This window comes from Elephas maximus, chromosome 12, assembly GCF_024166365.1.
Source record: "Elephas maximus indicus isolate mEleMax1 chromosome 12, mEleMax1 primary haplotype, whole genome shotgun sequence".
NCBI lineage: Eukaryota > Metazoa > Chordata > Mammalia > Proboscidea > Elephantidae > Elephas > Elephas maximus.
The window spans coordinates 26,313,665-26,340,638 of NC_064830.1; the positions used below are offsets into that span (position 1 = coordinate 26,313,665).

Sequence of the window (26,974 nt, forward strand, 5' to 3'; positions counted from 1 at the left end):
TGGAGCTGTGCAGAGGTCAGCCACATGTGCATACAGCGCCTTCAGCAGCCTCTTGGCCACCACACAGATGGGCAGACCCTTGGGACAGAGGGCACTGGGCCTCCTGTAAGGCAGCTGCTTGGATTGGTAGTGACAGCCTGGCCTTTAAAGATTTAACAGGTGCCCAGGGAGGAGAGCAGGCATCTGTGCTGTGGAGCCGTTGCATGTCTTTCCTTGTGTAATGAAACAGCAAGAGCTGATGTATATTGTATTCCTGTTATGTGCTGGGACTCTGTCCTAGACTCTTAACCATAACCCTGGGGGGAAGGTATTATTTCAATAGTTCCATCTTATGATGAAGAGACTGAGGCTTTGAGAGGTTAGGCCAGTCTGGCTGACAGTGGGCTCTAGGGCTGCCTCTGTCCCCTGGGCCACCCCACTGTGTATTCAGCATGTTGATGGGTTAGGTGAAGGGGTGATGGCAAAATGTTTGACCGTGGTTGTTGCCATTTCACGTGCATTCTTTGATTCCTCAGCTCCTTAAGGACTAGGATGATGTTTTTGTCTACTTTAAATTTTAGCAAGCATTTATTGAGTACCTTCTTTATACCAGGCACTGTGCCAGATTTTTGATATCACATTAAATCCATGCAATGACAGTATTACTATCCCATTTTATAGTTGGGTTAAATCAGAGGTCATTGGCCTGAGGTCCCATGAGCAGTAAGCCACTCGCCCTGATTTAAACCCCATCTGCCTCTCTGCAAGCCGTCTGCTGTTCCTGTTACACAACCCTGAGCACTGTGCTGGCCTTTCCCTACTTCTCACTGCTCCACATACTTCACTACTTGGTGTCTGTCTTCGCAGACTCTTATGTCCAGTAGGGTAGTGACCGTGTGTGACTTGGTCACTGTCATATCCCTAGCACCATCCCTGGCACATTTTAAGTGTTGGTCGAGTAATTAAATGCCGACTTCTTACATGGGACCGTCACAACCGCCCGTTTGGATGATTATTAATATCTATTCCCATTATTCAGATGGAAATATCTGAGCCTCAGAGAAGTTGCACAGCTTGTTGAAGGTTCCATCAGCAGGAAGCGGCAGAGCGGGATTCAAGCCCTCGCTTCTGCTAACCTGAAAACCAGCACTCTTTTACATGCAGCACAGGCATAAATAGCAGCCGTCCCCAAACACTATTAAATTGATTTCGCAGCTTTTCCTGTTTGCCTTTCATTCACACAAGCCCTAATGTCATGATGAGGACGGCGTGGTGTTGGTCTTTTAGCACCATTGCCCACAGCATCGAGAGCAGGGCCTCGTTTGTAGAAGGCATGGATAAGTACCTGTTTAAAGGATGTCTTCCTGTTTTCTCCTAGGTCTTTAAGGTATTGTGACCTGCGTTTAATAAACTCCTCCTGCCTGGTGAGAACAGCCTTGGAGCAGGAGCTTGGCCTGGCTGCCTACTTTGTGAGTAATGAGGTTCCCTTGGAGAAGGGAGCTGTGAACGAGGCCCTGGAGAGTGATGCGGAGAAGCTGAGCAGCACAGATAATGAGGATGAGGAACTGGTGACAGAAGGTGAGGGCTGGCCTGCGTTCCACCTGCCATGCCCCTACCGGCAGATCTTCACTGGCTTTTAATTCTTGAGGCAACAATGCACTTACCTAGATGGCTGTCTCCAGTTGAGTGTGGTCCTTGGGGCACCGTCTGCCGGTTAGAAGCTCCGGATGAGAGTTTCTAGATAAGTCTTCAGTGAAGGAAATGGCCAAACCCTCACTGAACTCAGATGGTTTTTGTTTTTTTTTTCTTTCTTTTTTGGTGGTGTGAGAAAATGGAAATCACTCTAGTTCTTCCTAGCTCTAGAATTCGTAAAGGATGGAGAGAAAATTTAGATTGCTTGGGGTTCAGGTTCATGCTGGTAAAAACACTTGTTGGTATAAGATCCACTTGCTTATTTCCTCTGTGAATCAACGTAACAGCATGCTCTTTATTATTGAGGTCTGTGAAAACAGGCCAGTTTCACGTGCAGACTATCAAAACCTGACACCGTATTTTTAATAGGACACGTAAATCAGCATTGCAAGGCATTTGGCTGTAGTTAGCAGTGTAGCTAGAAAACATCAAAAGCCCATAATACAGACAACACAAAGCATTTGGGAAGAAGTATGGTATAGTGGAGGGGTGATCGGTATGGAGTCCGAAGACCTGTATTGCAGTCCCTCCCTTCCCCATCCACTAACTGTGTGGCTTTGGACAAGTTGTTCAACCTCTCCTGGTCTCCGATTGCTCATCTGTAAAATACTGAAAACTAAACCCGCTGCCGTCGAGTCGATTTCGACTCATAGTGACCCTCTAGGGTTTCCGAGGCTGTAAATCCTTGAGGAAGAAGATTGCCACATCTTCCTCCCGTGGAGCAGCTGGTGGGTTTGAACTACCGGCCTTTCAGTTAGCAGCCAAGCCCTTAACCACTGTGCCACCAGGGCTTCTATCCGTAAAATAATAGGTATTAAATGACTTGCCTTATAGACTTCCCTATTGCTGTAGAGATCTTTCAAAGCCAGGAACATGACCCTGATTAAATGTATTGTTTCCCACTGTCTGTGGGATAAACCCACACACCTTAGCATTTCATGACTTTTCTCTTTAGTTGGCTGCTCTCAGCTCTCCAGCCCCCACGCTGCATCCGGTGCTCTTGGCCCCACTGAACTTGGAGCAGTTCCTTTCACGTGCACTGCTCTTTTTCACCTCAGGGCCACGCAGATGCACCTTTCACTCCTTGAAGCTCTCACTCCTCTTTCCTTTACCTTGGAACCCCGACTGGCCCTTCAGGACTCAGTTTAGTTGTCACCTCTTCCAGGAAGATTTCCCTGCTTCTACTTCACACGTCAGATGGGAGCTTGGTCTCTGGGTTCCCATAAAAAAAAAGAAAAAAAAACCAGTTGCTGTTGAGTTGATTCCAACTCATGGCAACCCCATGTGTTGCCGTAGGGTTAGAGTAGAACTTTGCTCCGTAGGGTTTTTAATGCCTGACTTTTTAGAAGTAAATTACTGGGTCTTTTTATTCTGAGGCACCTTTGAGTAGATTGAAACTGCCAACCTTTTGATTAGTAGCTGAGTGCTTAACCATTTGCGCCACCGAGGGACTCCTGGACTTCTAAAAACCCCATTGCCATTGAGTCAATTCTGTAGGATTTCCAAGGTGTGGTGTTTATGGAAGCAGCTACCACATCTTTCTTCCACAGAGGAGCTAGTGGGTTCAAACCACTGCCTTTTTAGTTAGCAGCTGAGTGCTTTAACCACTGTGCCACCAGGGCTCCTCCCTGGGCTCCCACAGGTCCCACATTATACCTGGCGACTTATATGTGGGAACTCCCACTGCACTGAGTGCTGCATTGGCTTGCACCTCGTCTCACTCATTTCCGTCTTCTCAGCGCTCAGTGGTGGGCACCTGGAAAGTGGTAGCTGAATGAAAAAATGAGGAGAGGTGATACTTGTGAATGCACTTCATAAACTGGAAAGCTCTGGACAAACGCAAGAGATGGTGCTTACGATGCATTTTCAGTGTGTTTGTTTTGAAACAGGCTCCACCTCAGAGAAGAGAAGTCCTGTGAAGAGGGAAAGATGCTGCTCCCATGACTCTGCCTCTTCATCCCTCTCCTCTAAAGCATCCAGTAAGTCTTCCCAAATGGGGGAGGTTGTGCTGTTGGACTGTTTTTGGAGAATAAAAGGAAACGCGTATGGGGCTATTTGCTGAGCCTTTATTTTTTTAGCCAGAACTGGAAAGAGAAGGAAATCTTTGAAGAACTGGATTTTCTTGCTTGGCATCTGAGAACTTAAAGTAAAAGCTTTTCTTGATGGGCATCTGAGAACGTGAAGACTTTGGGCAAGGCTGGAAGGTTCATTCACTCCTTTTTTCAGGAGAAGGTTGTAGACTTTGCCTCTTGTTGTGGCCTGGGCTGCGGACAGTGTGATGAGCGGTGTCAGAAGGGCTATTCCCCAGTCTTCACTCCATGGAGCTGGCTGGTGAAGGACCTCCCTGTGCCCCTGGGGAGGAGAGGCTTTGAGGGTGAGGTATTGTTGTCAGGTCTGATGAAGAGAAGTAGACAGGAAGATTTCACTGGGGGAAAGGCAGCAAGTGTTCACAGACTCCTGTACCCAGGAGTGCATTGTGGTGGTAGGAGTAGGGGATGTGAATAAAAAGCCTCATGTAGCCTCTGGTCTAAGGAGTCCTTGGTCTCCTAGAGCAGGCACTGCCGGCATAAATGAACAATATCTCCTGGCTTCTAGGTGCAAACATGTATACAGAATCTACTTTATATCTGAATTGGGGCATTGAAAAATAAATATAGACCCTACCCTCAATGAATCCATTGTTCTCATAAAACTATGCAGTAGTTGCTCTTTTGTTTTTTATACCCTTATGTTCACACATGCCAAGTGTTTTGGTTATGTGTATTGAGAAGTAACTAATTTTTCTCAGGTGGAGGGGCAGATTTAGGGGTAGGGTGTGATCACTAAAGGTTTCAGAGAGCAGATGACTTTTCACTTGGCCTTGGTGGAGAAGTCATTCCAGGTAGAGGAAAAAAGACTCAAGGGTATGAAAGTGTATGTAGTGCTTGTGGGTAGTAGTGGTCCAGTGGGCCACACTTAGGGTGCTTGTATGGGCCTGGCTGTGGTGGAACGGTGACCTGCAAGGCTCTGTGGTGTGGTCTGTGGAGGAAGAGGTCAAAACACACCAGAGATTTGGCTGGATGCATCTTTGATTGCCTTTCTCCTTACACCTCTCCTCAGGTAGTTTGTGAATAATGAGTGAGCAGATGGGTTAACATCTCACTCACAGATGCCCGCTGACTGGAGTCTTAGCATAAGCCGCAAGCTCATGTCTGAAGGCAGATCTGATTCATAGGCTAGGGGACCAATATTCTTTTGCCCCAAACGATATTGGGAGTCTTAAGACCTGGCGATCTGCTCCCATAAAGATTACAGCTTTGAATCCTTATGGAGTAGTTCTACTCTGTCCTTTGGGGTCGCTGTGAGTCGGAATCAACTCAACAGCACACAACAACAGGGTGACAACAGCACACAACAACAACAGGGTGACTCAGCAGCACCCAACAACAACAACAGGGTGACAACAGCACCCAACAACAACAGGGTGCCTCAACAGCATGCAACAACAGGGTGACAACAGCACACAACAACAACAGGGTGACTCAGCAGCACCCAACAACAACAACAGGGTGACAACAGCACCCAACAACAACAGGGTGCCTCAACAGCATGCAACAACAGGGTGACTCAACAGCACACAACAAAAACAACAGGGTGACTCAACAGCGTACAACACCAAGGTGACTCAACAACACACAACAACAACATTGTGACTCAGCAGCACACAACAACAACAGGGTGACTCAATACCACACAACAACAGCAGGGCAGAAGAGGGAAGCTGGCAAATGGGTGAGTGAATCTGGGTCACTCAGGGCAGAGAGTCATGGTGCTTTGTTTTTCCCTGTCCCCTGCCTGACATCTGTTCAGCGGGCTTCTGGGGAGCATTCTAGTGTGTACTGTGGCTTCAGGAGAAATGGAGCATCCAGGCTGCAGTCAGGTGAGATGACTTTTTTAGTGAGGGTTTGTTAGAGAGGTCTTAGGGACCTCTGCCTGGAGATGGCTCTCATAGCCTCGGATCCAATATCCACATCTCAGGGATGAGGAGACAGGTCCAGGGACAGGTGAGACTTGGTCCAGTCACACAGGAGTCAGGATCAGGACCGGGGCTGGAACCTGGGCTCCATCTCTATTATAGACCTACAATCTCTGTGGATTGAACCAGGGACAAACCAACTAAGGCCTAGAGGGTGGATGGTTAGAAATGTTCAGTGTGGATCTGTGTCCTCAGGGTGCTGCTAGGCTGGCCCTCACCAACCTGGGCAAGTGATTGAAAAGGACCCTTTATCTGCTCGTTGAATCTCATGCCTCTTTTTCATGCCATGCCCATCTGTAAACGTCCTCCCCAACTCCTTCCACCCGCAGGTTAGATGCCTGGGCTCCTCGCAGCCTCCCCAGCCCTGTTCTTCAGCAACTCTGTTTACACTGAGCTGATCACTCTAGGCACCTTGCCCGAGGGAGATGCCTTTCAACTGGAATCAGCCCTAAGCTGAGGGGGACAAGACGAATAGTGCATTTTCTCCCTCTGCCCCTCCCTTCCTTCATCAGCAGTCCTTACCTGAGCACTAGATGCAGGATGAAGAGATGAGTGAGGCAGCCCTTGCTGGGGAGCTCAGGATCCCGTCGGGGAGACTCTGATTCACAAGCTGCCCACGTGGTGTGACATGTGGGATGCAGAAGGCTGAACCAAGCACTGCTGGGGGACGGAAGGCATCCCAGGGAAGGGCTGGGCAGAGGGGATGTCAGGCTCCAGCTGACCTTGCAGTCTGTCTTCTCACAGTGCTGTCTCCTTGGAAAATATAGTTAAGATAAAAGTGAGATATTGTGCCTGCCCTGTTTTCTGTGAAACCATAGATCTGTGGAATTGCTCAGAGTTGGCCTGCAGGCATAGGGCGTTACACGATAGAGTGATATAAAAGATGGAAACCAGGGCTGTTGCTTCTCTGTGTCAAGGTGACCCACACGAACTTGGGTTCTCATCTGCAGCACCAAACACGTTCCATGTGGGCGAGGGGGCAGGAGAAACTCTGTACTTCTGTAGCCACTGGACCTCCCAGTGCACACGCTGCATTTCCTACCGTGAGTTCTTCTATAAATATTCAAACAGATATTCAAAAAGTAAATATTTAAACAAAAACCAGTTGCTGTTGAGTGGATCCCGAGTCATGGCAACCCCATGTGTGTGAGAGAAGAACTCTGCTCCACAGGGTATTTAATGGCTATAAATAGAAGTAGACCACCAGGCCTTTCTTCTGCGACACCTCTGAGTGGACTCTAACAGCTAGCATTTTGGTCAGCAGCATGCATTTGCACTGCCCAGGGACGCCTAAGTAAACGTACCATTATATTAAAGCCTATTGTGTCTTGTGAGTTTCACTGTGTGTTGGAACTATAGCCCCTACTGTGCCGGTGCAGAAGGTGAGTTTCGCTCTCCATGAAGTGAAGAAGGAGGAGGGTGTTCCAGGGAACAGTGTGCCCAGAGGTATGAGTGTTGGTAGAACACTGAAGGTGAGCAGCTCAGAGCCCGACCATGTCAGTGGTAGTGGGACTGGAGAGGAGAGGACAGAGACTGTGATGCCGTGGATGGAGGTGGGGTGGTGTGGGACAAAGTCATGCCATGTGTGTGGCACTGGCTCTTCTCTGTAGACCTTGGCTTTGTTATGAGGAGAAATGAGTTTATATTTAACCAGAGATAGAATTTCATTAACAAAAATTCCCAGTAATAAGCTAAACCAAACCTATTGCCGTTGAGTTGATTCAAACTCACAGCAACCCTATAGGACAGAGAAGAACTGCCCCATAGAGTTCCAAGGAGTGGCTGTTGGATTCAAACTGCCAACCTTTTGGTTAGCAGGGAAGCTCTTAACCACTGTGCCACCGGGGCTCCAGCAGTATGCAAGTAAAGGTAATTTGTACTGCAGAAACAGGAGTAACCTGCAAGTTTTGTGACCGGTTATTCGTAGGGCGTCACTGACCAGGTCCATCTCTCCTCAGGCTCGGCTTTGTGTGGTGAGTCTTCGGCACAGCTGGTGGGGCCCTCACTGGGAGAGCAGGCCAGATCGCCACAGCCCTGTGGCCCTTCAGAAGAGGTCACAGCCCCAGGTGACAGGCAGAGACTCAGGGTGAGTCAGGGGTCACAGTCGGTCGTCAGCAGGTACAGCCCTGGGCTGGCACCTCAGCCTGACTCCTGCCTCAAGACCAGCCAGAGGAGCATCCAGGTGTCAGTGGCCTCGTCGTCCTCCCAGCTCTCCTCCTCCTCGGGCTCCTTCTCCTCCTCCACAGTGCCCACATCTGGCCCGTTCGTCCTGCAGGCTCCCCAGTGCTCTATGACCAAGGCCTGCAGGCAGCCACCCATCGTCTTCCTGCCCAAGCTGGTGTATGACATGGTCACGTCCACTGACAGCAGCGGCCTGCCCAAGGCTGCCTCGCTCCTGCCCTCCCACTCGGTCATGTGGGCCAGCTCCTTCCGCCCCCTGCTCAGCAAGATGATGACGTCCACAGAGCAGTCCCTCTACTACCGGCAGTGGACAGTGCCCCGACCCAGCCACATGGACTACAGCAACCGCTCCGAGGGCCGTGTGGACAGCTTCCACCCCCGGAGGCTGCTGCTCAGCGGGCCCCCTCAGGTGTGTCTGCTGCCAGTGCTACAGCTGCTCCACGCACGCTCAGACTCGACTCAGTGGTGTCTCAGTATTCGTGCCCTGAAGGGGCAGGGGTGGAGCTGAAAATATCCCCTTACTCGCATTTTGCCTTGCACATGGTACAATCTCTTATGGCCCTCTAGTGGATGGGCGGTCAGAGGCTGGAGGCCAGGACCTGGCCTGCCGCCCACTGACTGGGTGACCTCCATTGTCTGACCTCAGTTTCCTCTCTTGTCTGTATAACATGGGGGGTGAAAGGAGGCGTCTCTGTGGGTGCTACTTCTCCAGGCTATATCAGCACTTCCCACACCATCTCATTTGGTCTTCACAGCAATCCTGTGGTTTGACTCACACTAACCCTCAGAAACCGAACTCCCCAATTCTGCACTGCAAGGCTTTGGAGGTGGGGGGCCTGTTTCCCTGTCCCAGCCCTCCCCCAACCCATAGGTTCCCTAACATTGAAAGATCATTTTCACCTATCAAATGGCAAAAATCTAAAAGGATGCGAATGTCAAGTGTCATGAGTGTGTGAGGAGAAGGAGGAATGTAGACTGGGATTGACTCTTTGGAAGATGGTTTGGCCGAACAGTGCAGTGGTTAGGAGGTAGGCTGTGGGCTTGGGCTGCTTGGGTTTGAATTTTGACTCATTCTCTGACACCCTGGGAAAGTGACTAACCATCTCTGTGCCTCAGTGTCTTCATCTTAGAACGAGGAAAATGATAGCACCTGTATTGTAGAAAGGTGAGAATTGAATGAATGGATAATTGTAGCCAACCTAGAGTATCGCCTCACCCGTAGAGAGTATGCAATAAATGTTCGTTGCTGGCATAAGCATCCATACCATCACTGTCACAATTTAAAATGTGCCAGCCTTTGACAGAGCAAGTTTATTTCGAGGAATTTATCCCAAGAAATAAAATCCACTTGCACAAAAATGCGTATGTGTAAGGGTGTTTGTTATACTATTTCTTATAAGAGAGAAAGAACAAAATAAGAAACAATTAACAATTCATTGGTAAATTGATAAATTTCCTAACTCCAGCCACGACTGCATCAGGGAACTTGGTCATAGAAAGTTCAAGGTAGATTTATTTCTATGTTCAGGCACTGAAATTTCTCTAAGATAAAAATCAAGTTGTCGAATAGTATATAGAGTGTAATATCAATTAGAAGGAAAACAAAAATCAACATGTTTGTATGTGTGTGGCAGTGCCTCCAAAGTCTCCGACAGGGTAGCTGCTAAATCGTTACCGGGGAGGGGAGTGAGATTTGGGGAGGCAAGGAGAAGGAGTATAACTTTCTTCTTTGTTATCCAGCTGTAATTGCTTGAACTTGTAAAATGAACTTCTATGATTTGTAATTTTTTTCAAAATTAGAAAAAAAATGCTTTTTAAACAGGAATCTTAAGTTCCCTATGCCTTCACATTATTGGATGTTATCACTTTAAAATTTTTGCCAGTTGGATAGGTGAAAAGTAATATAGTCCTATTTATAAGGTTGAACATATTTTTATATATTTATTGGTCATTGGTGACCTCTTGTTGATTTGTAGAAGCTCTTTAGCTATTACAGGTTTTAATCTTTTGTCTGTTTTATATGTTGCACCTGTTTTCTCTGAAGCTTCCTGTGGCTGGGTTTTATATTTTCCTTTTTAAAGTTAGTTATTTTTATTCATTAACATTTGTCGAATTCTTACTGTGAACCAGGCATTGGACCACAAACTCGGAAAGCGCATTCCTAGAGTAATGTTATCAGAGGAGGGGGAGAGGGTTCTAGGCTAGTCCACAGATGCCTCTTTAAACAAATGTAACTAACTGAGACAGATAATACAGCGTACTAGCCTGGTGCTGGGCTGAGGGAGCTAGGGACTCTACTGATACAGGAAGAAGAGAAAAATAATTTTCTTCCTTTTCTTGGACTTAGGAGGTGAGATGACTTTTGTTATTTTATGATGACTTTTGTTATCTTACTATAGACATATCAATTAATAAAAGAATAATGATTTTGCAAGTCTGTAAGACTCTTTTAAGACATTATTCTGTCCTATAAGTCCATGTTTTTAAAAAGCAGCCTGTCTTAAACTTGTGATGAAACCCTATTTCCTAACACCTTAAAAAATGTGGCTGGATTTTAGCCATTTGCAATGATTTATGAGCAGGCAGCCTTCCTCCTCTTGGGAACACATCCTTGAGCTTGCCATGTTTTCTTCGGGCCACACGTTCCCTCAGATGTCTTTGCATCTGCTGTGGTCTTGTTTTAACTAGATGAGATCTTTAAATGAGATAGATGGCATGAGTCAGATGTTTCAGATAGTGCCTGGTATGTGAACAAGGGCTTGCTAACTGTTAGTTCTTCTTTTAATGTCCTTACAGATTGGGAAGACAGGTGCCTACCTGCAGTTCCTCAGTATTTTATCAAGAATGCTCATTCGGCTTACTGAAGTAGATGTTTATGATGAAGAAGAGATCAATACTAGTAAGTTCTCTGTCACAAAAGTGATTTTGTATCTTTCAGTTTCCAGAAGGAATTCTTAGATTAGTGATCGTCCCAAGGGCCTCATGGGGAGCTTTTATCTTTTTCTTTTAGTCATTTTGCTCAATATCAGAATAGTACTCATAGTACTAATATTAGACTACCTGTCTTAGTTATCTAATGGTACCATAACAGAAATACCACAAGTGGATGGCTTTAACAAACAGAAATCTGCTCTCTCAGAGTTTAGGAGGCTAGAAGCCCAAATTCAGGGTGCCAGCGCTAGGCGAAGACTCACTTTCTCTATCACCTCTAGGGGAAGATCCTTGCCTCCTTTCAGTATCTGTGGGCCCAGGATTCCTTGGAGATCTCCATTTGTCTTGGCATCCATCATCCCCTAGGTCTAGGAGGTTCTCAGCACAAGGGCTCCGGGTCCAAAGGATACGTTCTGTTCCCGACTCTTCTCTCTTGGTGGTATGAGGTCCCTCGGCCTCTGCTCACTTGTTTAATCTCTTGTATATCTCAAAAGAAATTGACTCAAGGTACAGCCTAATCCTGTAGGTTGTGTCTTGCCTCATTAACATAATTGTCTCTAATCGTGACTTATTAACATCATAAAACCCATTGCCGTTGAGTTGATTCTGACTCATAGCGACCCTATAAGACAGAGTACAACTGCCCCATAGAGTTTCCAAGGAGCACCTGGCGGATTTGAACTGACGACCTTTAGGTTAGCAGCTGTAGCACTTAACCACTATACCACCGGGGTTTCCATTAACATCATAGAGGTTAAAATTTACATTTAGGATAATTACACCAGATCACAAAATGGAGAATAATTACATCAGATCACAAAATGGAGGATAATTGCATAATACTAAGAATCATGGCCTAGCCAAGTTGACACATATTTTGGGGGGACGCAATTCAATCCATAACAGTACTTTCCATATGTCAAGCACTGTACTAGAAACATTACATAAATTACCAAATTTAATTTTCTGTGCCTCACCATGAGATAGGTATATTCCTGATAAGTAATATGCTCAGGAGCCCAGCTGGGAGGCAGTGGAGCTAGAATTAAACTATATCTGACTGTTGCTTCTAGCAAATGGAGTTACCCATCAGGAGAGGTTACTTCCTCTTTGGAATTTATTTCCCACCCAGGCAGCTGAGCACACACATCAGTATCTTGGAACAAAACAGAAATACGTGGTATATAGGAAAAATCGTTTTCTCCTTATTCACTGAACAGAACCTACCCTAATGAAGTGACTCTGAACAGCTGTTTTGTGCTAATTTTAAGACACCTCCATCTTCTCCATATCCCTCTCCTGGTGGCTCATAGACTTGGTCTGGCAAATGAAGCTTTCACTTTGGGAATAAAATTTTGTTGAAGCGGTCCTGTCTGTGTGGTAGAGAAAGGGCGCTGGGAAACGACACTGGTGTCTGAATGATACTTTAGGTGCTCTTGAGTGGACTGGAGTTTTCCCTTGGCGAAAAGTTGGAACCAAGAAACCTCCTCCAGAACCTGGTCTCTCCTTTGAAGAAAACCATAGGCTCTTCATCTAAGTTCTGACGTTCCCACAGTTAGGAACTGCTTTTGAGATGAAAATCTAGCAGGTCCGTTGAGTTTCTTTCTCCTCTCTTTGTTCACCATACCAATGATAAAGATGGGATTTAAACTCAGTTTGTTAAACTTCAAAACCCATTCTCTTAAATACTCTCTTATCACTTTGTTTTTATTTTTTGTAAAGTAGGGATCATGCCTGTTTTTGAAGATTAAATGATGTTACACGCAGGAAGTACCAAGCACCTATTAGCACACAATAAACATTCCTTTCTCTCTTTTTTCTTCTTATAGACATGGATTCTGCCCACGTATACAATACGATATTGTTGTTAGCCGCCCTCGAGTCGATCCTGACTCATAACAACCCCATGCACAACGGAACAAAACGCTGCCCAGTCCTGTGCTATCCCCATGAGCAGTTGCAGATCAGGCCATGTGATCCCTAGGGTTTTCACTGACCAATTTTGGGGAGTAGATTGCCAGGCTTTTCTTTGTATACAGTATAGTAGGTTCTATATGTGTGTGTGTGTGTATACATACACACACACATATATATAATTTATTGAGTTGGACCAACTGGATTTTTTTTACCTTTTGTCAACAAATATTTACTGAGCACCATAGACTGTACTAGTCAGAATGTAAGATGATACATGGCAAATGTAAAAATGTGCTTTGGGCTGTGAGTGCTGTTGCCGCCGGGAAGGGGAGAGATCAATGGGCTTGGACTCTCAGAAAAGGCTTTTTGGAGGGAGGGTGATACAGGTTCGGCTACATTGGCTGGGTACCATTTAGATATATAGAGGCAAGAAGGAAAAGGTGTTTGGTTCAGATGCAAATAAGAACCAGTGGTGGGAACAAGTGTCTTATATTTGAGTGCTGTACTAGGGAGAAATACGGAGCACAGGTTAGGTGTGTTGGTGTCGTGGGTTGAATTATGTCTCCCAAAAATATGTGTCGACTTGGTTAGGCCATGATTCCCAGCATTGTGTGGTTGTCCTCCATTTTGTGATTGATATAATTTTCCTATGTATTATAAATCCTAATCTCTGTCTGTGGTTAATGAGGCAAGACTAGGGATGTAATACCCTGATCCAATGTAAAGGGAGTTTCCCTGGGGTGTGGCCTGCACCACCTTTTATTTTACAAGAGATAAAAGGGAAGCAAGCAGAGAGTAGGGGACCTCATACCACCAAGAAAGCATCACGGGAAACAGAGCGAGTCCTTTGGACCTGAGGTTCCTGTGCAGAGAAGCTTCTAGACTATGGGAAGACTGATGACAAGGACCTTCCTCCACAGCTGACAGAGAAAGCTTTCCCCTGGAGCTGACACCCTGAAATTTGGACTTCTTACCTACTAGACTGAGAAAATAAATTTCTATTTGTTAAAGCCATCCACTTGTGGTATTTCTGTTAGAGCAGTTGGAGCAGTACTGGATGACTAAGACAGTTGGGCTAGGCCAGACTGGAGAGTCCTCTGGGAGGACGTTAGTATGAAGGACAGAGGAGCAGATCCATTCCCACAGAGATGGAGTCTAAGGCTGCTCCTCTGAGTGGAGAATGCTCTGAATGCTCCTTTTCTGGAGCATGGGACATGTACCAGGAGTCTTCAAGACACGAGGGAGTCTGGGTAACCCATAGACTCACTAGCAATTCCATTCCAGGCATCATTCTTGTGCACATTTAAAATAAGCCACTCTCACTTATTTTTTGTCACATGTCTGTGTTTCTATCAATCTTGTAGACCTCAAAGAAGAATCAGATTGGCATTATCTCCAGCTCAGTGACCCCTGGCCAGACCTGGAGCTGTTTAAGAAGATGCCCTTTGACTACATTATTCACGACCCAAAGTATGAGGATGCCAGTCTGATCTGTTCACACCATCAAAGCATAAAGAATGAAGGTGAGACTTTCTTGCCTCACCTCCTTCCAAAGTACATGGGAGTACCCTCTTAAAGGAATGAACTGAATTTTGCTAGTGATAAATTTATCTGGTGATGGCTAATTAACCAGCAAGGCCCAGTATGGAATTGAGATGGCCAACTCAATGTACTAGGAAGGGACCATCATAAAACCTATGAGAGGAAGACTCACTCCTCAGTAGATGCTGAACAATTACAAAGACACTGTTGATAATCTGTCATGGTCAGAATTTTCGAGGGTTCTGGCTAATAGAGGATAAAAGACATGTATGCTTATTTATGAATTTTGAATTATCATAACAAAATGACATGTCTCTCTCCTCTCTTGGTCCCTCATTCTCTCTCTTCTTCAGGAATCACTGATTTTCACAGTATTATTTATAATCCTGCAGTGTTTCAGGATCACCGTCAAGAAACATCAGTTATTTCTGGCCACTGCGATCATAAGTATTAAATAGGAAAGTTTGATCAATGCAATGTGAGAAAAATACTTGCCAACCTCCATTTCAGACCAGTAATTTGAACTTCACTGCTGTAAGGATAGATGACTCTCACTGAAGGGTCCTTCATATAGACCAGTCTTTAAGGTTTAGTGTTAAATTCTTAATTCTGCTGAGTCATTTCAAAACAGTGGGAGCAATTCATCTGCATTACGGTTGGCAATCCATTTAAATTGTCATGTAGCAGATCCTTTCATATGTGTCTATGAAACATTCTTAGATCAACAAATGAGAAGCATTTGCTTTGCTATATGAACATAGTTCCTTTCTTAGCTTACTACCTTGAGACATAGTTGTCTGCTTTTACCAGCTAGGTGACCCCAGGTCCCAGATCGGTGAGACAATCCGAGTTGATCACACAAAACCCTTTTATTGATGGACTATTTTTAGCACTGTAACGAATTTCAGTTTGAGCAAGCAGGGGATAAAATATTTGTTTTGCATCCTGTTGCCCGTTAACACTGCTGGGAAATTTTGTGCAGACAGGGGGATGGCGCGGAAGCCGGAAGACCTTTACTTGCGGCGTCAGACGGCACGGATGAGACTATCCAAGTACGCAGCCTATAACACGTACCACCACTGTGAGCAGTGCCACCAGTACATGGGCTTCCACCCTCGCTACCAGGTAGGCCACGGGCACTAGAGCCCAGCATCAAGTGGCACTTCCAGCGTCTCTCTGTGTGTGTTTCATGTTTCCACATACCATTTACTTCCCCAGTTCTTATTTTTTCATTCCAGAGTGGGAGATGGAAAGTTCTGGAAGCCCTTGCTTCCTGATCTGTTTCCATCCTTGGTTCCCTTCAGTAACTTAAGAAATTATTGCCCTCATGACTACAGTGATTCTTCTGGAGGTATGCATTTATCAGTGGCAGAGTTAACTGACTGTAGATGCCCTGACTCTTCTTGATGTCCTAGCAATTTCAAAAATTCGTTCAGTTCATTGGAAACTTACTGAGTGTTTATTATGTCCCAGGCACTGGTACACAGAGATGAGTAAACCTTGGTGCCATATTCAGGGCTCACAGTCTAGGGAAGGAGATGTACATATAAGCAGAATTTTAGAACAATGTGAGGCAGGCCAGAAGAGAGCATGGCTGAGGCCTAGAAAATGATAGATAAGGAGAGAAGCTTGGCATTTATTGAGTACCTTTTACGTGCCAGGCAGTGTCAGGCACCTTTATATATGTCAGTGCTTCCCAGCCTTTTTGTGCGATAGAAAGTGTTATTTATCCTAGACACAGGATAAGGCTGCTTACAGCCAGTGGCTACTGACCCAGGGCTCTGGCTGTCTAAGACTCTGGCTGGTCTCCTGATGAGGTTTGTGTTCAAGCCACACCTGTAATCCATTTAAGGTGCACTGGTTAGGAAACTGTCATGTCTAGTTCTTACTCATCTCTCTTTCTCTCTCTCTCTCTCTCACACACACACACACACACAAAACCATGAAGCAATAGTAGTATCCCCAGTTTCTAAATGAAGACACTATCTTGGGGAGCAGCAGAGGAGAGGATTGTGAAGAATCAACGTTGCCAATCAGCCAAGGCAGCACGTGCCATAGAGGGGAGACGTGGAGTCTTGGGGCAGTTAGAAGTGATTTTAGTTGGGTATTGCTGGGATATAAAGTGCTAACAGTGCCATTTGCTGTCAGGTTAACTCAACTTGTGGTGACTCCATGGATGTCAGAATAGAGCGGCTCTTAATGGCTGATTTTTTGGAAGGAGATTATCAGACCCTTCTTCCAAGGCACCTCTGGATGTTCTCTAACCTCTAACCTTTCAGTTGGCAGCTGCGTGCTTTCAGAAGTGCTAGGGAGTGGGTAGTCTTAAGCCTTGAGTGCCATGGGAAGAAATGTGAACTTTCTCAGTGAGAACTGTAAGTATGGGCCTGGTGTGGGCAAAGCAGCATTTTTGAATAGTCTCTTTAGTAACTACGTGGAGGTTTAGGGAGGGCCTGTGAGGCTGATTATTTATAAACAGGCAGAAGGTGGTATGTTACATTTAGCATTTCTTTTCATTTCAGACTCAAGCAGGGGAAAAGGAGGAGGAAGTAGACAGCTGGGATGACGGGAGGAAGGCAGATACCTGGACAGGGAGCAGAGGTGTGCAGGATAATTCATGTCCTTGGCTTCTTCCAGAAAGGACTTGGCAGCAAGAGTGCTGCTTCACCCTCTCTTTCCTTTCACAGAGGGACGGCAGCCTTAATGTCCCCAAGTCTGCCCTGAGCCTGAGCTTAGCTACCTGCAGCTCCTGTCTTCTTTTTGTACTATTTTTTTTAAGTACGCAATTTTATTGTAGAAGAAATTAGAAAATACATTATGAATCATTTTTTAGAGCATAGAAACAATCAAGTCCCATTTGCCCAGACAAACTCTTGTAACATTTTGGCATGTTTTTCTTGGAGATGAGGTTTTTATGTCAAGGTAGGAAAAAAAAAAAAAAAAAACGTGAAACCATTTTCTTAATTTTGAAATTGAAACAAATGAAAAGGACTCAAGAGCTTTAGTCACTTGTCATTTCCGTAAGTGTAGCTGTGTGTTGGTGACGCTTAACAGACGAGTCGGCCATGATCTCAGGCTTTTTGTGAATAGAAGAACCAGGCATCAGGAGAGGGAAGGAGAGTGACCCTGGGCCTGGCTGGCTGGGCCACCCTGGTCTGTGTGCAAGGGTGTGCTCAGGTCTGGGTGCCACAGCTGACAAGGAGTGTGTCTGGCATGGGGAGAGGACCCCAAACCAGGCCATGTGATGGACACTCATGATCTCCTTGATGGCCATTTTCTTACCTCTGGCCTTTGCTCATTCTGTTCTCTTTTACTTCATCATCTCTCAAGGCTCCCAAGTCACGTATTTTATGAAACCTCCTCAGTCGTGCCTCTGCCCACCCTCCTTCTGAATCATAATCGATTTCACCCTCATCTTGGCTCCCTGAGCACACCGTGGGTCTAATGGAGCCACCAAACCAAAAAATCCATTGCCGTCGAGTCAATTCTGACTCATAGTGAGCCTATAGGACAGTGTAGAACTGCCCCATAAGGCTTCCAAGGAGTGCCTGGTAGATTCGAACTGCCGACCCTTTGGTTATCAGCTGTAGCACTTAACCACTATGCTCTCAGGGTTTCCAGTGGAGCCACAGTAGTAGCTTAAAGCTGATGTGACTGGTTGCCTCCTCCCTTTCCAGACGTCAGTGGATTCTCAGGAGGGCACAGCACATATTAGTGGTGAGTCTGGAGGAAGGGTTCTCACGGTAGAGGAGGGTGAGGGTCGGGGAAGGCTTCCTGTGTCACTGCCTGAGCTGAGGCTTGCAGGAGGCATAAGCCTTGCTCTGGAAAGCAGGGCAGGGGGTCACACCAGAGAGCGGCACTTGCACAGATATGGCTTTATGGGGGAGTCAGGTGAGTTGAGGTTCACCAGCATTTTTGGAAGAAGTGATTAGAGGTGGGAATAGACGTGGGGACAGGAGTGAGCCCAAGGCCCCTGTACTTCAGTTTCCACAGCCATAAAATGAGGATGATAATAGTACCTGTTTCCTAGGATGATTGTGAGTTTTCATTATAATGCAAACAGGATAGAATGGTGCCTGGCACATAGTAGGTGTTATAGAAATGTACCCAAAAAACCCAAACCTGTTGCCTTCCAGTCGATTCCGACTCACAGTGACCCTGGTATATGCAATTATTACTGTTAATACGGCTATTACGCATGATACCTATGATGGAGAAAATATATTTCTTAGAATTAAAATGAGATTTGTAGCCCGAAGGCTTTTGTTAACCCAGCACACCTGCGAGTTGAATCCAGAGTCTAGAAGGTTTAGTGTCTGAGGTGACATAATTGGGTGAAGTGTTAGGAGAATTAAGGACTGGAGTGGGCTCTAGCTGAGTGTGTGTGTGCCTGGGGTATGGTTGCCTAGTACCACAATCTGGGTGTCTACACTTTGTACCAATATCAGTCTGTGGGTTTCTCGTGCTGTGGGGCAGAGCTGGCAGTGACCTCTGTGTAGTCATGGCCACGAATGGGCCTGGGTTCTTCTGAGACGTAAAGCCGGACTCTGATGATAAGCTCTGTCCTTTCCCCCTCGCACCTCAGCTCTATGAGTCCGCCCTGCACGCCTTTGCCTTCTCTTACTCCATGCTAGGAGAAGAAATCCAGCTCCATTTCATCATCCCCAAGTCCAAGGAGCACCACTTCGTCTTCAGCCAGCCTGGAGGCCAGCTGGAGAGCATGCGGCTGCCCCTCGTCACAGACAAGGTACCGGCCGTGAGTTCCAGTGGGTTCGATCACGGTGGCTTTGATGGGTCGGGGACCTAGAGACAGTAGTTGCCTAATGAGAAAAGATTCTCTCGTTCAGAGGCCTGTGGAGGAGAGTGGAGAAATTGATGTTAATTGAATTTGGAGGAGGTTTTTTTAGTGTGTAGCCCATGGGCTTTGGAGTCACTCAGATTCAAGTTTAAGTCTTCCTCTACCATTTACTAGTTGTATTGCTTTGAACTTGTCACTTAGTATCTCTGAGCCTGAGTTTCCTCAGCTGTAAACTTGGGACTGATAACTCTTGCAAAAGCTTTGTGTAAGCATTGTTTGGAATAACTTCCGTGAGGCACAAGCACAGTCCCTGGAAGGTAACTGTGCCAAATAGATCTTCATCCCCTTTCATTATCATTTCTTTATTGATCTCTGTTGTGGAAAGTTTTAAACAGGCAGAGGTAGATAGGATGTTGTAATGAAACCCTCAGTACATGCTACCCAGCTTCAACAATTACAAGTTCATGGCCAGCCTCGTTTCATCTCTTTAAATCCTCTTCCTTCTTTCTGTGTTATTTTGAAGTAAATCCTAAATATAATAACATTTCATCCACAAATATTTAAGTATACATCCTAAAAGATAAATTCCTATACCTTTTGAGGAGATTGTTCTTAATAATCCATTGTCTCTGTGACCAGCATTCATCTCAAAAGAAACACTCCGTAGGGTTGCTTGGCTGGACGATCCCAGCCTGATAACCTCAGAGTAAACTTTATCTTTAATCAGCCCCAGTCAGCACAAACCATTCTTTCCTTCTTCAGAATGCCAGGCTTCTGTAGAGTTGAGCCTAGCCTTTCAGACCCAGCAGGCTATTATCAAGCAATGAGAACATTTGTAAAGTACCAAAGAGGCCTCTCTTAGAAGGTGGTCTCATACCCCGTGGGCTGAAGCGGGGGATGTTTTAGTGAAACTCCTGTGCATGAGGCATAGCAGTAAGGATTTATCCGTTACTCCACTCAGTCTTCCAGCCATCCAGTCAGAATGGGTTATGAGCACCAGCTGTGTGCACACTTCTGTAGCAGGTGCTTTGAGGAATTCAGAGACAGCAGAAGACCTAGCTCTGCCAGAGAATGTCTTGTTGAGGAAAAAGCATTGAAGAAACCTGTTATTTACAGAAAGGCTATCACAGCCTGAATGTATAAATGGCTAGGCTACATGCTTCAGTGGTTGGGAGATGCCTTATGTTGATGGTATATGGAGGATTTAAGTTATACAGGGGTAGTGAGTACTGAGAGCTCAATATCAGAATCTATTATGAAAGTGTAATGAATTTGGTAAATTGATGTATGCCAGTTAGTGTTTATTGCATAACAACCATCTCTAAACAAGCATTTGTTTAGTTTAGGATTCTGTGGGTCAGCACTTTTGGGTAGGCTCAGCTGGATGGTTCTGCTGGGCTCGGCTGTGCTCACTCATGTGTCTGGGGTTAGCTAGCAGGTCCGCTGGGGGCTGGCTAGTCTAGAGTGGCCTCCAGGGGGATGGCTCATCTCTGGCCCATGTGGCCATGTGGTCTCTCAGCCTCCAGAAGCCTAGCCCCAACTTGTTCATGTGGTGGCCGAGGAGGGCTCTGAGAGACAGGGCAATGTGTCCATCCTCCTGAAGCTAGGCTAAGAACTGGTACTCATCATTGCTGCATTTTATTGGTAAAAGCAAGTCACAAGGCTAACCCAGATTCAAAGAGTGTGGAAATAGACTCCATCTTTTGGTGGAAGGAGCTGCAAAGTCGAATTTCAAAGGAAAGGGAATAATTGTGGCTATTTTTATAAACAATCCATCTATCTCATTATGTCTATGCTTTACAGAGTCACGAATATATAAAAAGCCCAACATTTACTCCAACAACTGGCCGTCATGAACACGGACTCTTTAATCTGTATCATGCAATGGATGGTGCCAGTCACTTGCATGTCCTGGTTGTCAAGGAGTATGAGATGGCTATTTACAAGAAATACTGGCCCAACCACATCATGCTGGTACTCCCCAGTATCTTCAACAGTGCTGGAGTTGGTAGGTATTTTTCAGAGTAATCAGTAGAATTTCTGTGCGTGAAGACTTAAGAGAATATTCTAAGAAGGCAAGAGCTAAACGTTTTACATCAAGGTGTTTGCTTTTTGACTATTAAAGCTATTTGGCTTATTTGATTTTTTAATGAGTAGTCTTTTTCCAACGCTTGATGATTAACTTAATTCATGCTTTCGGTTGTTAGAAAAGGTAAGAAAAACAAACGTGTGTGCAGATTGGAGATTTTTCCTTCCTGTGATTTTCTCTCCCAAGTCAGTGGCCAATAGTCAGTGGAAGAGTGATGCATATTAGGAAAGTTGGGAGCTGGTTTGTCTTGGGATGGAGCCTTGATTAACTGTTCTAACCACAGGTATGTCCTGTGTTGATGTTGATGTAGGACAGACCTGAGTCTGGAGTCATTTTGCCCATTTCAGGTGCGGCTCATTTCCTAATCAAAGAGCTCTCCTATCATAACCTGGAGCTGGAGCGGAACCGGCAGGAGGAGCTTGGGATCAAGCCGCAGGACATCTGGCCTTTCATTGTGATTTCTGATGACTCCTGTGTTATGTGGAACATGGTGGATGTTGACTATGCCGGGGAAAGAAGCAGGTAAAGTAGCCTGTAATTCTGTTGCCACCACCTTGTTTCTCTTACTTTTAGATACAAATAAGGAAAAATGAGTACACTCTGTTTTTAATGGGGAATTCTCAAAAAAAAAAAAAAAGTTTTTTTTTTTTTTTTTTCTTTAAAGACTACAGAGTATACCTCAGAAGGATCGTATATGGAGGACAGAGCTCTGAATGTGGCAGAAGTGGACTCATATTCCGAGCTCAGCTTTATTTTTATTTTTAAAAAATTTTTATTATATATACAGAAAATCACAGAATATATATTCAGTATAAAAAAAAATATAGTACATATATATTCAAAAAAGAAAAAAATTCATATATGGAAACTGACTATACCCATTTAACCAACTCCCATATCAAGAAACAAAACATTACTGGAAACTCCCCAGAAATTTCCTTCCCATTGCCTTCTAGCCACTACCACCATCCCACCAGCCTGACTTCTAACACGTTACTTTTTATTTTCTGTGTGATGTTAGGCAAATAACTTAATCGTTTCGGGTTCTAGATCTTTTTGGATTCCTCATCTTTAGAACGGTTACTAATCCCTATGCAGCAATCACTGGATGGCGCGGGTGGTTAGCACACTCAGCTGCTAACTGGAAGGTTGGCAGTTCTCATCCACCTGTAGGCACCTTGGAAGGAAGGCCTGCTAATCTACTTTTGAAAAATTGGCCCCTTAAACCCTATGGAGAGTCCAGTGGTGCAGTGGTTAAGAGCTCAACTGCTAACTAAAAGTTTCACATCCATCATCTGCTCCTTGGAAACCCTATGGGACAATTCTACCCTGTCCTGTAGGGTCGCTATGAGTCAGAATCGACTCAACGGCAGTGGATTTTTTGGTTTTGTTTTTTCACATATGTTGCCGCATTGTCTTTTGGCCTCTAGACTAGTTTCTGGGGAGAAATCCACACTGATTCTTATGAAAGACTCTTGGTATATTAAGTTTTTTCTTGCTGCTTTCAGAATTCTCTCCTTGTCTTTGGTTTTCAAAAATTGTATTAGGATATGGTACAGAATTGATCTTTTTGTGTTTCTTCTAATTGGGGTTTGTGTAAACCAAAAAAAAAACCAAACCCACTGCCATCGAGTCGATTCCGACTCAAAGTGACCCTATAGGACAGAGTAGAACTGCCCGATAGAGTTTCCAAGGAGCACCCGGCAGATTCCAACTGCCGACCTCTTGATAAGCAGCCGTAGCACTTAACCACTATGCCACCAGGGTTTCCACAGCTTCTTGTATTTGCGGGCTTTGTTCGCTGTTCAGGTCTGGGAAATTCTTGCTGGCTAAAATTTTTTTTTTTTTTATCTCTTAGAAAATTGTTTTTATGCCTTTATTGTTGTCATGGTGTTTTGGGATTCCAAAAATTCTAATGTTAGATTTCTTAGTTGAATCCCGTATTTCTGTTTGGGTTTGTTTACTTTTTTTTGTTGTTCTTTTTTCTTGTTTCTCTGGAAACTTGATAAATTCAATTATTTTGTCTTCTAGTTAATTTATTCTATCTGCTCTCTGTTCAACTCTGTGTTAAGTATTTCTTTTGCTTTTTTTTATTCAGTTGCTTTATTCTTCAGTTTAAATAATTCTCTTTTTTTTTTTGATGTTTTCAATTTCCGTGTTGAGTCTCTCATTTTGTTCCTCCATTTGTTTCCTGATCTCCACTAGTTTGTCTTCTGTGTGCTTTTTGTTTTCTTTAAACATATTTAGCACCACAGTCTGAAAATTTTCAGTTCTTTCCATTAATCTGGCCTCTGTAGCAGAAATTTCCTGTTCTTCATTTTGCTTTTGATTGGCCTTTCTTCTCTTGTGACTTTGTGTCTATTTTTTGTTGTTGAACTTGGGCCATTTTGTTATTTTTTTTTTTACTTAAAATTTTGGACTCTGATTTTTATGGGGAAATTTTCTGATTGGGCACCCAGGCGGCACAGCAGCCAAGTGCCCAACTACCCGCCGAAAGGCCAGGGCTCACACCCACCAGCTGCTCCATGGCAGAAAGGTGCAGTAGCCTGCCTTTGCAAAGACTCCAGCCCTAGGAACCCCACAGAGCAGCTTCACCACGCCCCACAGGGTTGCTATGAGTCAGAGTTGACCCAACGGCACTCTTATCCTTAGGTTTTTTCAGCGCTGATTCAGGTGGTCTGGATGCTTGATCTCTAGAATTCAGTACACATGCACAGGGTGGGGAGTGGTTTAGCTGGTCATAGATGCTGACATAAGTGGTGGGGCTTGAATTTCCTGTGGTGACGGTGGGGAGATCTCTGTCTTTCCCTCATGCGTGCCCCTGCGTAGGCTCTCCCACTGTGTCCCACTGTGGGCAGGGAGCCAGCTGTTTTCCTCTGTGTCGCCTGTCCATCTGAAGTCTGTGCTTGTTTTTATTTGTTGTTCAGTGGCTTAGTTGCTGGGGGAGTAAACAGGAGCGTCCACTCACTTCACCATCTTGCTACACTTGCTGTCAATGTTCAGTCCTGGCACTATTCCAGGGGCTAGACTTTGGCTAAGGGCTGTTTTGACAGTAGAGCAAAGAAGAGAACTGAACTCTGTATTCTGCCTTTAACGCAGCATTTAAAGTCCTGGAATGTCATCCATATTGTATTACATGCAGAGGCAGATAATTCAGGCTGCCCTGCAATTAGTTTGATGGATAAGATAGTGATCACTGCTTCTTCTATTGTAAAGGTATGAGTTTTTCCCCTTGAGTCAGCAAATAACCGGAGGGGAGGGAATGACAAAATTATTTTAAAGTGTTTCTGGAAGAACTAATAAATGAAGATATCAAAGAAAAATTTGAAAAAGAAGAGTAATGAAGGGTGTCTACTCCTCCCATCGGCACATGAATGGATAAGTAAAATGTGGTATATACGTGCAGTGGAGTGCTGCTCAGTAATAAGGAAAGATGAGTTCTTGAAACATCTTGGAACATGGATGAACCTGGAGGACATTTTGTTGAGCAAAATAAGTCAGTCACAATAAAAAAATATGAAATGACATAAACAATTAAATATACAGAAACTAATATTCATTAGTGGTTACTAGGAATGGGGGGGGTAAGGGAGATTCACTCTCTAGATAGTAGACACTTGTTATTTGAGATGAAGTGTACACAGCTTGACAAAGGTAAACAATGTCACTAAAAAGTACACAAAAAAAAGGACCTGTTGGTAATGGCTATGGCATATATAATTGTGAACAACAGCAGCAAAACAACCAAAGAATGTATGTGCGGTATATATGTCTGTGCGTGGGCAAGTGTGTGTATAGATACACGTATGTGAGTATATACATAACATATATGTGTATATATATTATATGTAGGTTAATGCATATGTGTGTACATGCATGTTTGTGACTATGTGCACATATATTCATATACATAATAAAGCGTAAGGGGGACAGCTACAGATACTTCTTAGACATAACCAAACACTTTGAGGGATTGGTTTTCTGGGTTTGAAGGATTAGGACATCTTGGTCAGTTGGCATAATACAGTCCATAAAGTTATGTTCTCCATCCCCGTTTGGTGAGCAGTGTCTGGGGTCTTAAAAGCTTGCAAGTGGCCATTTAAGATACAACTATTGGCTTCTACTCATCTGGAGCAAAAGAGGAAGAAGGAAACCAAAGTCTCAAAGAAAAAAACTAGTCTACAGGACAAATAGTCTACCTGAAGCATGGCCTAATCTACCCTGAGACCAGAAGAGCTAGATGGTGCCCAGCTATTACTACCCACAGAATGTAACCAATATCACTGAACAATTTGCATAGAAACTGTTGAATGGAAACCTAAACTGCTGTGTAAACCTTCACTGAAAACACAATAAAGTATTTTTTTTAATTATAACAATAAAATAAAGGTCCTGAAATGTCAGAGCTGGCTGGTGCCTCAGTGAGTTTATTTTAAGCACCTCAGTTGAGGAAAATAAAGCTGAGGTCCAGAAAAATCGGGCAACTTCTCTGGGCCCTCGTGGACAGAACCCTTATCTAGGCCCTTACTCACAGCCATGCAGTTACTCCCTTCATCCGTTCTCTTCTTGCCCATCAAGTGTCAGTTTCACTATGGCCAACCTTACCATCTTCGTGTATCTCAAATACTGTCAATCTGGAAAGGGTGGTATTATAGGGTCTTCCTACTTCCCCACTTTCTCATTTGGATTTCACAGTGGAAAGCCAAACTCCTTTTATACCAGTTTACGTTCATGTCGGGCAGACTGGAGATGTGAGTGGCTTGTCATGAGAGAAAGAACATAGGATTTGGAGTCAGAGAGAACTCTTCAAATCTAAGCTCTGTTGAGTGAACTTGGGCGAGGTATCCCGAGACTCATTTTCCTCATTTATAAAATGGGATAATAATGCTTCTGTCATAGGATTGTTAGGAGAATTAAATGATAACGAGTATGAAGTGCTTAACCCATGCCCAGCACAGCTGATGGCTGTGATGGATTCAGTGGTACCAGCTCTGTTGGCACACGAGGTTCATTTGGACGACCAATGCCATGGCTGGCCTAGTACGGGAACCTTGCTGTTGTTTGAATGTCGACATAGGAATATCCATCTCCCTCTTCTGAGCAGGGAATTTTCCTGGTCGGAAAGGCATGTCTCCTTGAAGCACGTCATGCAGCACATCGAGGCGTCCCCCGACATCACCCACTATGCCCTGATCGGGATGCGGAAGTGGTCGAGCAAGACCAGGAGCAGTGAGGTGCGCGAGCCCTTCTCCCGCTGCCACGTCCATGACTTCATCATTCTGAACGTGGATCTGACCCAGAACGTGCAGTACAACCAGAATCGGTGAGCTCCTGCCCCTTGTAGTGGAGGGTTGGGGGGCCGCCCCAGTGCAGCTGTCGGCACCGCTCATGGTCCCAGGGCACTCCAGGAGGAGCAGGCCTTAGGCCGGGCAGATGGCTTCGTCAGCTTTGCTCTGCAGGTGCCAACTAGAGGACTCCCGCCCATGCATGTTGGCCTGGTCCCTGCTTTCAGCTTTCACCATTTTTTGGTGGTGTCCAATTTTACGGAGTGGAGATTTGCATAAGAGTGTTCATTTTCATTCATCAATTCACATGATACTTTATTTAGTGAATTACACTGTAGTATTTGTTTATCTTGCTTTTGGGCTCCTTCTCCTGCTGCATACTTTTTTTTTTTTTTTGAGAAACTTTAGCACTGAAGATGGCTGTAAAGTAATATCTGTATGTTACTTTCTGTACATCTAGCCACAGTAGTGCTCACATCTCAAGAATAATTCAGTCACTGCGTGTTTATTGACTATCTCTATGTCCCTGAATGGTACACACGGTTAAG

The 26,974-nt window shown here is 44.9% G+C and overlaps 1 protein-coding gene across 12 annotated transcripts in view; it reads left to right on the forward strand.

The window, feature by feature from the left end:
• Nucleotides 1-26,974, forward strand: part of GREB1 (growth regulating estrogen receptor binding 1) — a 189,449-nt gene that overhangs the window by 149,459 nt on the left and 13,016 nt on the right. For 11 of the 12 annotated variants that reach the window (XR_007519543.1, XM_049902774.1, XM_049902771.1 and 8 more), the window contains 10 exons: nucleotides 1,358-1,557; nucleotides 3,561-3,650; nucleotides 7,645-8,276; nucleotides 10,664-10,766; nucleotides 14,080-14,238; nucleotides 15,240-15,382; nucleotides 18,840-19,001; nucleotides 20,856-21,060; nucleotides 21,489-21,663; nucleotides 26,246-26,464. Coding sequence is in view for 11 of the 12 variants with exons in the window: in XM_049902774.1 (XP_049758731.1) it covers nucleotides 1,358-1,557; nucleotides 3,561-3,650; nucleotides 7,645-8,276; nucleotides 10,664-10,766; nucleotides 14,080-14,238; nucleotides 15,240-15,382; nucleotides 18,840-19,001; nucleotides 20,856-21,060; nucleotides 21,489-21,663; nucleotides 26,246-26,464 (2,088 nt within the window). In the remaining variant the exon portion in view is untranslated. Of the gene's footprint in view, nucleotides 1-1,357; nucleotides 1,558-3,560; nucleotides 3,651-7,644; nucleotides 8,277-10,663; nucleotides 10,767-14,079; nucleotides 14,239-15,239; nucleotides 15,383-18,839; nucleotides 19,002-20,855; nucleotides 21,061-21,488; nucleotides 21,664-26,245; nucleotides 26,465-26,974 lie in introns of those variants that run through there. The other variant, XM_049902782.1, reaches the window with a different exon arrangement.